General features: G+C 35.9%; 1 protein-coding gene across 1 annotated transcript; it reads left to right on the forward strand.

The window, feature by feature from the left end:
* Positions 1–5,058: 5,058 nt before the first annotated feature.
* On the forward strand, positions 5,059–15,560 carry GIMD1 (GIMAP family P-loop NTPase domain containing 1). Its single transcript, XM_043871427.1, has 3 exons — positions 5,059–5,131; positions 6,410–6,806; positions 15,160–15,560. The coding sequence occupies exons 2-3, from the start codon at positions 6,414–6,416 to the stop codon at positions 15,418–15,420; spliced, it is 654 nt and encodes a 217-aa protein (XP_043727362.1). The 5' UTR covers positions 5,059–5,131; positions 6,410–6,413; the 3' UTR covers positions 15,421–15,560.
* The last annotated feature ends 311 nt before the right edge of the window (positions 15,561–15,871 follow it).

Below are 15,871 nucleotides of genomic sequence, written 5' to 3' on the forward strand. Positions count from 1 at the left end.
GGGATGGAAAGATACTAAGAGAATATAGTATTTTCTGACCTTTCTACAGTAATTAGCAGTAGCTTTCCTTGATCCCAGTGTTTCAGACACTGTGTTATCAGCAGATTTTAGTGACAGTATCTGGGAAGTTAGCGCCATACCACAACTATTGCTAGGAAGAAAAAAATTTTACATTTTCTTGGAGAGGAAAAACTAGTTATCCTAGAAACAATATAAGCATATTATATAAGTTACAGTTATTATTCAGAGTCTATTTTTCTTGACTTGGGTTCTCATTTTATTTTTTTTAAAAAGCATTTTGCATAAAACAGGAGATTTTGTAGCATCAAGTCAAGAAAAAACCAGGTGTAGCATCTGATATCTATGGCTACCACTTTATTTGTAACTATTATCCATGGCATTCATGACACTTCATATCATAATAAGTGAAGTTTCTAGTGTTTCCTAGGACATCACTAGAAGCATTTATAACATATAAATGTTTAAAATTGAATGATAATAAAGTCTGTAAGAAGTTGAAACTAGCCTAGTGTCCTGTCTCAAGGGCTAAGAGGTTAAAAACTTTATTAATTACTATAAGACCCTCTGTTTCTGTGCATTTGTCTAACAAAATATATTTATCTATACAGGCTGAATACATGTTATTTCCTGGGTAGGAAAAATAAAGTATATAAGATCTTTGACATATAAAATTATTTTTGTATGAATATATTTTCAGTGACACTCTGTATTATACTATATTATCTTATTTCTCAAGAGTAAATAAGTCTTTTAGCAAAGAGGATCTAAATTAGGGTAAAAAATTTAGCATAAATTTTTCAAGAATAAAGCTTGGGAATTTCGAGAAAACTTGAATTCAAACTTTACTGACTGTTCTCTTGCTTTCAAAGTTGTATTCATTTCTCCAATAATGATATATATTTGTATAATGACTCACTATATTGTAATTGAAAATGAGTGTACCTGTGATACTCAATTTTCAGCATAATTGGCTTGGAGCTGGTGATCAAACATTTAGTTGTTGTAAGTCAAATCATTCATTATATCCTAGAGGTATCAGGTTATAAATTTCATTAATGTTCATAGAAATCCACTTCAAACAATAAAAGCACAAAAGTCACATGCACACACATGCTCATATGTGCATGTATTTATTAAGTATATAAAGTCAAATTCAATGAAAAGTCATTACAGAACAAGAAAAGGGATCTAATGCTAGAAATGGATATAATTACACATTAAAAAATGAAAATATGGGTAAAGTATGTTAATTATACAATGAATCTCCAAAATTGACATAAGAAGAGTCAAATTACTACGGCAGTAATTTTTTTAAGTTGTTCTGAAATGACCTACAGAAAATTGCTGGGCCGGGTTGTTTTGTGAAGGTTTCTTTGAACTTTCAAGGGATCTTAATTGTCAAGGTATCTAAATTATCGCAGAGAATCATAAAATAAACAAATTTTCTTAATTCATTTTAAGAGTTTAGCACATTCCTGATCAAATATAGGATAAAAATAGAAAGCTACAAACCAATCTCACATTAATAAAGTTGCTAAAATAAATCTTAGAAAAGTGAGTGCAGTAAATATTAATAGGAAAAAAATACCATATTCTTATTAAGTACTTGGCAACAATTACTCTTGCCTACATGCACTTCACATGCTAAACAAAATCCCATTATTAATGCCTCTCATTACAGTAATGGATCTTAAAGATGAGAAGTAAATAGGGAGAACATGAGTTGGAAAAGAAATGTATTTACTGTGTCATTCTCCAAGAGAAGCCACTGGGCCATGGGTCCCAGGAAGTAAAAGATTTTGAAATGATCCTACTTTTTTGTGTTCTTTTACCAATTCCTGCTTTAAAATATACATATTTAATTTATAATCCTAAAAAATTAATCAGAAATATTCAAGGAAAACAAAAAATAAACAAAAATTGATAGTAACAACATCAAACAAAAAGCAAAATATCATAAACATTCCTTTGTGGGGATGAGGATTGGTAGGGTCTTTAAAATATGAAATTAACCAAGTTTGGACTGAAACCTTCTCCTATTCCCAGCAATATTCCTGTCTAAATATGGACATTCTTCATTGTTCCAAGAACCTTCAAACTATATTCAAATTAGAATGATTTGTCCAGAAAACTTAAACTGCTGGTCAGTGTTCTCTAAAATTTTTGAAAGGTGAGATTTGAGTCTTACTCTAAGACTAGCTCAGGTGTAATCAGTCAAGTCACCACCATCGTTAGCCAGCTTGTCACTGTTTCCTTTGACTTAGAGCAGTGTTGGCCAAGTTAAGATCATTTAGACATCATAAACACAGATTCTGGTTATTACTCTAAGGGTCTTCTTTATTATGAAAAGACATAACACAAGCAAGGGGTTCACAGCTCAATTCAATGCAAACTCTAATTAGTCTAAAATTTTGAGAGTACCTTTAAACCAAATTGCCATAAGTCAAGAACCACTTATACTAAATCAGTTTTATGACATATAGCAACATAATTTTACTGAGTATAGAGACACATAATTTACATAATTATAATGTATACACATACACACATTAATACGTGTGTATGAGAAATAAAATCTATATAATTACACAAATATATCTGTGTGTATATACACACTCACATACCCACATACCAATTAATATTTGATATTAATGTGTGTGTGTTAAGGGCTGAATTATGTCCCCCTGCCACCAAATTCTTATGTTAAAATCCAAACTCTCAGTACCTCAGAATGTGTCTGTATTTGGAGATAAGGCCTTTAAAGAGGTAATTATGTTAAAATGAAGTCATTATGATGGGTCCTAATCAACTATGACTGGTGTCCTTACAAAAAGAGGAAACCTGACATGCTGAGGACAGTCCACATGAAGACACGGACAAGATGGCCATTAACCAGTCAAGAAGAGAGGCCTCGGGAGTAACCAACCCCACTGACACCTTGATCTGACTTACAGACTCCGAAACAATGAGAAAACTAATTTCTGTTGTTTAAACCACTCAGTGTATGGCACTTTGCTATGACAGCCCTAGGAAACTAATACAGTGCGTGTGTGTGTAATTTAAAATATAATTGTTACTATGGCAACTAGAGTCACCCTTACCATATAATATCTCATTTTATAGACTGGAAAATTCAAGGTTCTCCCAAAGATTCCTGCAAGGGCCTAGGGACTAGAGTCCTAGGTTCCCTCCTCTCTCCTGATTCTGTTCAGACACCATTTTACAATCTCCAACTTTTGTGGTCCTTGTCCTGCGCTAACCTAGGGTGGACCTCAGGTCTTTCCATAAAAATAAAATAAAATCAGGTAAAAGGTTAACAATAATTCAAAGCAAAACCAAAACAAAAAGGTAATTGTGAACACAGCTGATTTTACAAGTCCAGAAATGTAAAAGATGAAAGTTGAACTTGGCTATCTCTGCTCTAATAGTCCCTTAGCCATTTCCACAAGTGGGAAATCCAGCTTCCTTTTATGTTCTAATGTTATAGCTCTTATTTTCTCCTCCTTCTGTCCTTCACCTCCTCATGTCTTTTCTATCTGTCCCTCCTACCTTTCCACCCTCCTTCCCTTCCCCATCCTTTACACCCCCAGAACTTCTTTACTCTCAACACCCCCCTCCCCACCCCCCATCACTTCCCTCACCTCCAGCAGTTTGACTCCCATTGTAAGTTAATTTGGCTCCTGCTCTCAGGAGCCTGATTCAAAAAGAATGAACATCAAACACCTACCCATATATTACCCTTTTATATGATCTCTAAATTGACACAGATCTAAAACTTCCATTAAATATGTTGCAAATTGTTTTTAAATTCTGCAGTCTCACTGGAACTTTTCACTACACATATGAACTCTGAACTTTATTTTTTAAACCATCAACTGTTGCACTCAGCAAATGATTTAACTATGATCTCAAAGAGGACACTTTGAAAACTAAAGATCTTCTACACTTGTCACTTTATATAAGGGACACAAGAAAGAAGGCTTAGTTTTGCCTTTGCTCAAAAGATTTTCCACACAATTAATATGTATTGATATAAGTTGCCTAGTTGGAGAATGTCAGGTTATTCTTTGAGGAAGAAAATGAAAATAAATTCTGGTTCAGAATAACTTCTTAGGAAACAGGGTGCTACTGCCACCTGGGGGAGGCTCTTTCTGCTTCATTCAAACAAGTTAAATGTGCTTCTCAGATGAATGAATACAGTTTATGTTTTCTTTGTCATATCCACAGGAAGATTTTCTGCCCTTATGAAGTCATAAGTCATTCCAGATGTCTCCAAGATTCCTTCATACAGAAGTACATACTTCACAGACTTTTTGAGAGATACAGAAGATGAATCAGAATATAACAAAAGGTTTCTACCACTTATACACTAAGAAAGTATGTTGGTAAATGCGGCTTATATACTAAAAAGTGTAAAAATCAAATTTAAGCTTTTAATAATAAAATAAAAACCCAACTTTAAAGCAAAGTTTATATGGCTTTAAGTTGTAGTTAATTGTACCACGTTTCTGAAATATGCTATCATTAATTGATATGGAAACTGTATATGTTGATATAATCATGCTAGTGATCATATCAAAATAATAAATTTCAATTGCATGGAAATAGCCAAGAGAGTTTTCTTAGAGACTTTTTGAATTTATGAACTAAATACTGTTAGGAAGTCAATATCTATTGTATGTATATCTATTTGTTGAAAATTTTTCATGAATTAGTGATATGTGAATTAGAAAGGAAAAAATTGTGACCTTTGCTTTTAAATGTCTAGCTTCTATTTAACACTTGCCAATATTGTATTTTTTTAGGTTATATGATAAATTGTTACTTATTAACAATTATCTTAAACAAGTTAATCCGGGAAATAGAAATTTCAGGAAGTACCTATTGAAATTACATGTCTGTCAAGTGACATAAAAAAGTCGATGCTGATTAGAGGAAGACAGCTAATCATTTATAGAAAGTATTCTGGTAATAGATTAACTAAATAAAGTACATACAGTATCAGTCTCAGAGTGGTACAATGACACTGTCAGAAGGTTGAAGTTCATACTGAACAACTATACCAGCTTGAGGGAAGTCTCTGGAACAAGCATTTTTAAGACTGGAAAAGGTACGTGACATAGAGCAAACTGGTTGGGATTCCATAATTAATTAATTCTTTAAAAAAATCACACATCTAATTCTGGAGTAAAAAGAAATCTGAGTGACTACGGTTCAGCTGCCACAGCTGAATGAGCTGGGTGAGGTGGGATGGGGTCATCTTCAGGGACTCCTGAGGTGAGTGTCTTTAGTACGAGGGTGTAAGTTTCCTTCAACATGTTCATATTAAGGTCTGGAGAGATTAAGGTGAGAGGCATTAGAGGACAGGAAAGACCAGAAGCACATAAAACTTTACAGTCTAACTACAAATTCTAAGCAAAAATAGTAAATATGCAATTTTAAATGTCTTTATTTCTGAATCAAGAGATTGAGTACATTTGGTGATTGGCCAGTAGCTTTGCTTTATCGATATATTAATGAAAATGACAGGTGACCTTAAAATACACAAAAATAACTACATTTTAGGGGTGTTGTAATGAAATAGAATCTCCCAAGGTTCTCCTCCCTCCTAATTGAACTGTACAATGTGCTGGTCTTTCCTTTCTTTGTTGAAGAGCCAATACTGAGCTATGGTGAACCACGGAAATGATTAATTATTTCATAACAGAAATTAAAGTAATCATTTTCATCAGAATGTTGCCCAGTTGTTAAAAAATTAGTAAACAGAAACAGAAGTCTTCCTTTAATATCATTCATGTTTCATAGGAGAGAAGCATTCAGGAAGTCAGGAGAGATGATTTTTTGCAGATGCCACTTGTATATTCAAGGGGTGGGGAGGCAGGGAGTGGGGAGAGGCAGAACATTGTTTAAAATGCAGGAAGGGCCATTTCTTTCACTGTAGTTTCCACTTCTTCACCAAGAGTGAATCATTTTCAAATATTGCTGCTATCTTTGTTACTAAACTGAGGGACCTCAGCACCCATTATTAAACCAACTCACCTATCACATTGATAAGTTAACACACTTCTCCAAAACATGGCTTACACCATCTTCATGTAATTTTTCCCCTCATTTTCCTACAATTATTGCTTCCTCCCCCTTTCCTTATCTGTATTTGATTTCTCTCTCCTCTCCAAGTATAAACTACTAATATTATTTCCACTTTTCCTCTGTCACTGGTTGGGGGGTGGTCTCTGCTTCAGTGGTGTGCTCCTCCATGCTTTAGACACTAAGAAGGAGGGGAGAGCAAATCAGAGGCAATATGTGGGGTGCTCTAGGCCAGTTAAAAAGCCTTACATTGGCTGAGGGGAGATGCCTGACTGCTTACGCTGAGCTTTTGTTTACCCAGAGCCATGATGAACTCCAACAAGATGACCATCAACTTGGCCCTCTTTGGCATGACTCAAAGTGGAAAAAGTTCTGCGGGGAACATTCTCCTGGGAAGCACTGACTTCCACAGCAGCTTTGCTCCATGCTCTGTGACCAAAGACTGCAGTCTGGGCCGTAGCTGTCACCTCCACAGCTTCATGCGTCGAGGGGGGCAAGAGGTGACTCTGCAGGTCCAGGTGCTGGACACGCCAGGTTACCCGCACAGCAGGCTGAGCAAGAAGCACGTGAGACAGGAGGTCAGGGAGGCCCTGGCACATCACTTTGGGCAGGAGGGTCTGCACCTTGCACTGCTGGTCCAGAGAGCAGACGTGCCTCTTTGCACACAGGAAGAATCTTCCCCAGTCCAAATGATCCAGGTAATGCAAACAGCAGTCACACCAGTGACATTATTCCCATTTTGAATGGCATCACCTTAAAAGGAACAAACTATGAAAAACTGGTTAAAAGAGATATTTTAAACAAGTAGTTTAAAACAGGCACTAGTGACATAGAAAAAAACTGGTAAAAATTACTTGATTCTCCCACCAAGAGTCATTTTTACAAATTCCTTTTTTGAGGAATTCAGTCAGTCATTTTATAACTGGGAAATGACTTCTTATTATACAAAAGAAAACAAAACAAAAATGAGATACTGAACTCAGGTTAACTAAATCTCAAACTCCTAAGAACTGAGAATTTGATTGTCTATGTGGTCTCAGATTATCTGCCTCAGAATCAACTGAGCTGTTTGTTAAAAAAAGTAGATTCATCCAAGCCTTAGTGAAACAGAATCTCAAAAGTAGAGCTTGCCTATCTGTATTTGCATAAACTTTCCATATATTTCTCTAAAATAGTCAAGTTTAGAACCACTGAACTAAAATACTGACTTGCATTCTTTCAACAAGGGACAGCCTCTTACAGTTCGCCATAAATGGGGGGGGGGGGGCGGTCACTCTGATTCAGTCATTGAACACTGTACTGAGTACTAGCAGAGTTTGATGATTGGTGAGTGATAATATGAGCCCTGCCCTCAAAACACTCACAGTCTAGAAGAGACAAATAGATAAACAAGTATATGACAAAACATTAAGTGCCAAAGCAGGGCAATGTATAACTCCTCAGTGAAGGAAGCATCACTGAGACCTACACCATGGCAAACATTTAGGGGAGATTTATACTTTATTTATAGGAGAGAAATAAGGAATTGTAGAAGCTTTGCTTGCCTTATCTGTAGGGTGAGTAACTGCTCCATGCCAGCCATGAGATCACAGGGACCTCAGGGTGAATAAAAATAACATATGCCACTTTTCCCTAATGGTTCATCTGTTTGTTCATTTATTCAATTTCTTCATTCTCCCGTCTAGGACCAACCAAATTTAACTGCTGAACTTGACTAGTATTACTCAGTAGCCTCATTAATTGACCTAACTAAAGATCTCATCTCTACTAGAAGTTCCAAAGTAAACTACATGGAGAATAGAGACGTAGACATTTTCAATCAAAATGAATTTGAATAAATGCTACGCTATTTCTGGTCCAATCTCTGATTATGTTGATGTAAATTTGTTACACTTAGAAAGATAGTATACTTTGCTTTAAAGAAAGATATTTTCCTTTAGCTAGTAAAGACATAAGATTGTTCTAAATGACAGACACACGTTTTCTTTAAGAAAAAAAAAAAAAGGCATATGTGTAATCCAAAAAACTAGTGGAAAAAATTAGGGTGACAAGAGTATAAAAAATAATCATCATTCAACTCCTGAAAAACCAAGAACATTCTGTACAAAAGCAAAGAAGATGATTGCAATTAAGAAACAATGTGAAATCTAAGAAAGCCCATGAACCTCCTCTAACCTATTAAAGCTGGCATTTCAAACAATATTTCTGGTAGAAATCAAAAGCAGGGCCCTGGAGCCATATTGTCAGTATAATTTTTAAGCAGCTTAAAAAATTCACTTAAAGCTGCTATTAAATAGACATTTAACTTAAGCTATAGGTGGATGTAATCCAGTAAACTCTGTAAATGGATAAATATTTCTCAAAAACCAACCTGACTCTCTCCGTATGTCTCCAGATTTTTCTTTCTGCTGATCCAAAAAAAGACATTTTAAGAGACAAACATTTTGAAAATAGATTTTTCCAGTTTTAGGATACAGAACTATATTGTAATGCCCTAATTTTTTTTTATACAAGTGAATTTGTTTCCCACGTGTCTCTGACCCTTTTAAATGGTATTTGGCATACATACAGCCTTCACTTCTTATGGCTGCCTTCCTTAAGTCAGTGTCCAATTCAGGAGTTGAAGGCAGGGAGAAGATGCGCGAGGGAAAAACTCAGATCCAGAACAATTTTTCAAGAGTAAGTAACCTTTCTCCAAGGAGAGATTTAGTAATCCTCAGCAGGGTCATGACCCTGGGAGGCACTGCAGTCCTATTCCGGGCTTCCACCTTGATCTCTGGGTGAAGACTGCCTAAGTGCAGGCTGGCTGTTTACGATCTTCTTCCTGAAGGTGCCTCAGATACTAGTGGCAGCCGTCTGGATGTGCTCACAGACCGGGAGCAGCTGCAGGATGTCTGAATATTCAACAGGACCCACAGCTGTTAGGAAGGAGCAAGGAGTAGTTAAGGTCCTCTGCTTCCAGACACACCCTGGATTGCTTTTTCTCCCTGGCTCATGCAAAATGAGGAACAGAACATCTGCCTTCCCCTCTGCCTTTCCCCCTTTCTGGGGGCACTGATGCCCTCCCTGGAAGGAGTCTTCAAGGCCAGTGCCAGAGAAGTGACCTCTCCTTTTCCTGCACCGCCCTGTTGTCTCTTTAAATATCTCTCAATTTCTGCTTTAATATTTTATAGAGGGGTTATAAGCTGCCAGTTGTGACAACTGAAACGGTTCCTCAAATGATCCTTTTCTCTTTATGTCAGGCCTTCCTTAATCTACAGCAAAACAGTAGAGATGTTAGTGAACTGTCTCCCCAAAATGGGGAAAAAAGGGAATGATTCATCTGAATGTTATCTATCATTTGAATTAAAAAAAAATCCCCCAATAATAGATCAGAACATATTATAATGGGCTCCTGTGGTGGCTCCGATGGTAAAGAATACGCCTGCAATGCGGGAGACCTGGGTTCGATCCCTGGGTTGGGAAGATCCCCTGGAGGAGGGCATGGCAACCCACTCCAGTATTCTTGCCCGGGGAATCCCCATGGACAGAGAAACCTGGCGGGCCACAGTCCACTGGCAAAGAGTTGGACATGACTGAATGACTAAGCACACAGCATATATAATAAAGTCTCCTTAAGGAAAGTGCTAGCACACAGTCAAACTGCACTAGGAATTGAATCCAGGAATTGATTACATTCTTTCCACAATCATGGTATCATGTTTGTATTATTACTATATACAATCAAGTTTCAAGCAAGTATTTTGACTTCAAAAGAGCAACTTGACTGTTGATGTTATAGATGGGTGTACACAGATGGGGTTTAGAAAGACCAATGCAAGACATGCACATACTGAACAGAGATCATGGGCTTAGCTGTTCCACAGAATTCAGTTGAAATATATGTCTGTTACAGTTCTAGGTACATGACTATAGATGTTACTTAACAAAACTTTCTTGGCTTCAGTTCCTCATTTATAAAATGGGGATAATTTACCTATGTTAAAGAATTCTGAAGGCTGTATTTAATAAATGTTATGTGCTTGGCATCATGCCTGAACTATCACAGGTTCATAGTAGGTTTGTAAATTGCCACTACTATTATTGTTTTGTCATCATTACTATCTAGACTGTGATGAGTAACTTATTCAAATGAACGACTAGATATAAGCAACACATTAATAAGAGCCTGGGTCTTGCAGTAAGTTATCCCTATGTTCAATTTCCTACTTAGTTACTTGCTTTGTTACCTTGGGCAAATAACTTCTCTAAACTTCAATCTTTTCAGTGATAAATTGGAAAAGATAATAGTTTTCTGGATTACTTTTGGAATGAATGTCATATTAACATAATGGTAAATTAATTCAAACACTATCACATGTCAAGTGCACAATAAACGTTACCTATGATCACTATAACATTTTTGCTAGTATTTGTTTTACCCTAAAATTGGGACATATTATTTGTAGCCTTCTTTGGAATTATTTTGATAGGCTTCAGAAAAGAGAGTGAAATCAAACCTACATAGCCCTGATATATAAGAACTTCCTTATTAATTTATGGGAAAAAAATCCACTGGCTTAGTAATGTTAAACTGAGAAGTCTCAATTTAGTGGGAAGGACAGGGGCCTGGCAGTCAGGGAACCTCTGTTACAGGCCCAAGTCTGCCAATAATCAGCAATGTGGCTTTGGCCAAGCCATTTAATATCACAAGGCCTTAATATCCTCATCTATAAAATAAGGCAATTTTGACAGGTGATCTCTAAGATTGACTATTCTCTAAATCTGATCTAACAAGGCTTATCATTCAGCTTTGGCTCTCTAAGAAGAAAATGTGGTGTTCTAAGTGGGAAGAGAATAAGGGAATAACATAAAGAATGGTCCTTATTGTCCTCCTGAACCATGATAATTTTTTTTTCTCAGTTGATGTAATAGTTGGCTTTTTTTAAAGTTTCCCCCTAAAAAGACCAGATGCTATGATTTCATCAACCACAAACAAATGGGGCAGGGCTGGTGAGGTCCTGGGAAAATGAACACAATTCCTGGAAAACAAAGTTTATATCCTAACTAGTTGTCCCAAAAGGACTAGATGGACTCATACCCATTAGCGCTTTGAAATCAAACAATTCATGATTGATTATAAATCTTCCATCTAGCTTAGTATTATATTTAAATTGTTAACACCAGATAACTTACATTAACTTATCTTTCTTGCGGATTTTTATGTGAGGTATCAATCAACCGTGATTATTCTCTGGGTCCATAGAGAACACGTTTGGCCCCTAACATGATGACTATACACCAAGTGACACTATTTTCAAATATTCAACTATTTTCTGGCCAAAAATCAATTTAAAGAATATAAGCTAAATCAACCATTCTCTTCTATTTTTGGCGGTAATTCAAAAGTGCAATTTCTCTCACAGTTTAGGACATGAGCATCTTTTCATAAATAATTACCAACATGTAAAAACTTTCCAGTGGCTGAACACATGGGCTCATAAGTGGTGTCAAGCTTACAAATCTATTATCCTTAGGTGCTTTAACTCATTTTCCTGCATGATATTATGGCTTAAAGTACAGCAAACGTCTGGTGGAAACAAAGGAAGGGGTGGGCATGTTCATGTTACAATATAGAAAGCCAGGAACCAAAGACACACTGTGAATGTCATACCATTTAATGCAATAAGCACTAACCGAGCAAGAGGAGAGTTCTATGTTATAATATATAATTCAGGAGAGAACCACTTGAGCCAAACAGTTTATTTAACATTAATTTATATTATGGTGATGTTGTATAAATATTTAATAACAAATATAGCCTATGCATCAACCAATACCCAGAGAATAGTTCTGGCAGTAGCACTCAAGGGAGCTTAAGGGCAGTAGCTATTTATTAACTTATATTAAACATTTCAATATGAACACATCAATAATGCACTGGGGAATATAAAGCCTGGCTCTAAATTTGAGAAACTTCTAGAGACAAGAATGATGCAAGATCAATAGTTGTACTTGTTAAAAATAAAATCCCAGTACTATACAATTCCCAGTAATGCTTAATCACTTTCTTTACTTGGTATGTCTTTATCGCATGAGAAATTCCTTGCTAATTTCTATGCTCAAGGCATCATCACATGCCAGATACATTTTCTGATCCCTCCCTTTACCCCACATTACCCCCCCCATCCAAAATTAGGCTAAATGTCTGCCTCTGTAGCGCCAATATATTTTCTATCACAACACTTGCGAGGACAACAAATTAAATGTATTTTTTCCCTAAGTGTCCCTCTTCCTTAGCCCTAAGTTTAGTTAGTAAACGAGAATTTCCATCATATACAAGCAGGAAACGCATCTGTTTTGTACCGTTCCTTGTCCTCAGAACAAAGTAGACCCCTCAATAAGTATCTGCAGAAGGAATAAATCTCCCAGAGAGCTTTTAAAATTCACATCCCCAGATTCCACCCCTGAAGATTTTGATGCACTTTTAGCAAGCACCCTAAGTGATTCTGGTGTAAATGGCCCAGAAATCTTATTCTCAGAACCTAAATCTGTTATATTTAGCATGTTACTGATTTTTCAACCATTTGGGTTAATTTTCTTGGGTTGCAATAAAAATACCACCAACTCTGCGGCTTAAGCAACAGAAATTTATTGCCTGTCAGTTCTGGAGGCTAGATGTCTGAAATAGATGTCAGCAGGTGAGTTTATTCTGAGGGTTGAGAGAGAGGGATGTGTCCAAGGATTCTCTCCTTGGCTTATGAATGGCTGACTTTATGCTTAACTGGTGTTCTCCCAGTATTCATGTTTTTGCCCAAAGTTCTGTTTTATAAAGACATATTGGATTAGAGTCCCACCCTAATGAATTTATCTTAATTAGCTGCATCTGAAATAATCCTTCAGAGGGACTGGAGTTCAAGTCTTCAACATATCAATTTGGGGAGAGGTTACAATTCAGTCCACAGTATGGTTTATTCATTTTCCCATTCTTTGACTTCTCACCCACAAGAGATGTGTTAGAGTGCACAGAATATACCAAAAACTCTAAGGTCTGCTAATTTTGCTATGTCACTATTAGCTAAAATGTGATGTTGACATTGCACATATACTTTGATTTACACAAGAGCTATGTTATGCAAAGGTTGGGGTAAAGTTTTGCCAACCTGCCTTTTAAAGGCACATAAAATATGCCAATTAAAGTCTCTCTCTGCAAAACTCTTTTGTAAAGTTAGAATCTTCCTGTTAAAATAATTATTCTCTGATGTGCTGATCTTGACATGTCTGAGGATTTTCTTGAAGCAGGGCATTTTTAGGAGAACCAGAAGCATACAATTATTCTATGGTGTAGACAGACTGATGAGGAAAATTTGGGGACCCATAACTTGAGACAGTCTCTCTGAATACAAAATAGAAAGTGCAGACTACAGGCGAATCTGTGATAATGAACTAGAGTAGAAAGGAGAAGTTTCACAGGAAATTACAATTTTGTGTCCCAAAGATTAAACTTCAAAATTGAGGTACCAAAGTCAATAAATAAAACCCTCAACCTTCTATGTAAGATGATGGTGAGGGTCTAAATTCCACATTAATCCAACATATTTATTGAGAGTGTACAGTGTATTAGAGGTTTTGATTGATATAGGAAGACACAGACTTTCCTTCTAAGAAGTCACGGTCAAGTTATAGAGATGAATGTGAAAATAAATAACTCTGATAAAAGACTGTATTAGGAGTTGTAACTGGTAACTGTGGTCTTGAGATGTTTCTAATTTTTAAATATATTGTTCCACAGTTCTTATATTTTCATATTAGATTTGCATATCCCAATTCTTTCCTTCCTCCCTTCCTTCTTGTTTCACCTGTTTCTTCACTTTTTTCCAGTTGTTCAATATTATATGACTCATACTTATTTAAAATAGTTTCCCAAACTTTCAATTTCCCAGTACTTTTGTAATCTAGTTTGCATTAATCTGATACCTCTCTATAGGTTTGTACTCAACCTCTGTGCATCAGTTTCTCCGTATCATAATTGTATCTCCCACAAATCATCACCTTGAACTTCAAAAGAGGTAAAGCTTTAGCATAGTATCTGGCACTAAATATTAGTTGTTTCCTTTCTTTTAATTTTAGAGGTTCTGGATATTTGTTATTAAATTATCCCTAAGTATTTTATATTTCTCTTGCTATTATAGTAGCAGCTTTGGAAATATTTTTGTAATGGGAGTGTTTGGAATGGAGTGAACTTTACTGTTACACTGTCATGATTTCATATAACTTTGCAAATATTCACAAAAGTTAAATGGTTATTTCTATATGCCTTTCATACTGTGTTAAAGATCTGCCACACGCTATTACTTCTGCTTTATGTCAGCTTTTTACTAATCAAATAAGAATTTATTACATAACCAACTTCTACATATTACTAAACAAAGGAATACCAGTATTCAATATTTTTCACCCATATTAGAGGAAGTCACCCATAAAATTGTGTTTGATTCTATGTATGTGAAGAGGATGTGAATCACAGTAGTATTTTGTGGTTGTTCCAAATGACAAACTGTACTTTGATAGCATTTTCGTTACATGTCATCTGATTCATCAATAGATAGTAACCAGACTATGTAACTATAAATTCTCAGGAAATGCTTTTAGTGATGATAATACAATATCCTACAGAAAAAGATATGACATTCTCCCGAGCAAGGTCCTCTGACTTAAAGGATTTCAGTGGTTCTAACAGATTCAGGTTGACAGGCAAGTATGTACGACTGCTGAATGTTGTAAAGGTAATTAAATCCTGAAGCACTGATAATATGCAGTTTTGAAGCTGTATTTACATAAATTACAACAAAATTAAATGGAAAACTTAAGCCTTTTTTAAAAGAAAGCCCACCCATCTCTCTGCATTTGCTTACATTATTTGACTCCATCATCACTTCCCATTAAATATTTCAGTTTTAGAAACATGATGAGGTACAGGTCTCTTTACTGTCTGTGTTAACCCGTAACTCTTCTGCTCATCTTTGAGAAATACAGTAAAAGGCAAATAGCCACTTACCTCCTCTCTTTCAGGAACTTCTGGGCCATGCTTGGATGAATTACACTGCCATTCTTTTCACCCATGCAGAAAAAATAGAAGAGGCTGGGTTCAATGAAGATGAATACTTACATGAGGCCTCTGATACACTGCTAACGCTACTAAATTCTATTCAGGGTAGGTATATTTTCCAGTATAGAAAAGGAAACTCACTTAGTGAACAAAGACTAAAAATCTTAGAAAGAATAATAGAATTTGTAAAAGAAAATTGTTACCAAGTACTTACCTTTAAGTAAAATTTAGGTGAAAGGAAAAGGGCTTTGGGTTTTAGAGTCAGCCACCTGCATTCCAATGTGCCTTTGTGAGCATGAATGTGGACCATCAGAATTTCCGTATGCTGCCAGTAAGCATGTACATTTATATAACCACTTTGGAAAACTGTTTAGCAATTAAAAATAAGATTCCTAAGGCAAACCCTATGACATGATAATTATCTATGTCCAAAAGAAATGTATACATCTGTGCCCTAAAAGACATGTATGTAGAAGGATGTTCATAGCAGTACTACCTATAATAGCTAAAAACTGGAAATTACCCAAATGTCCACTAATGGTAGAGTGGATAAACAAACTGGGGTATATTCACACTATGAAATAATATGCAGTAAGGAGAATGAGCAAACTAAACTGCATGTAACAAGATCAATGAATTATCCAAACGTAATGTTGAAAGAAAAAAGCCACACAC

This window comes from Cervus elaphus, chromosome 17 (assembly GCF_910594005.1).
Source record: "Cervus elaphus chromosome 17, mCerEla1.1, whole genome shotgun sequence".
NCBI classification, from domain to species: Eukaryota; Metazoa; Chordata; class Mammalia; order Artiodactyla; family Cervidae; genus Cervus; species Cervus elaphus.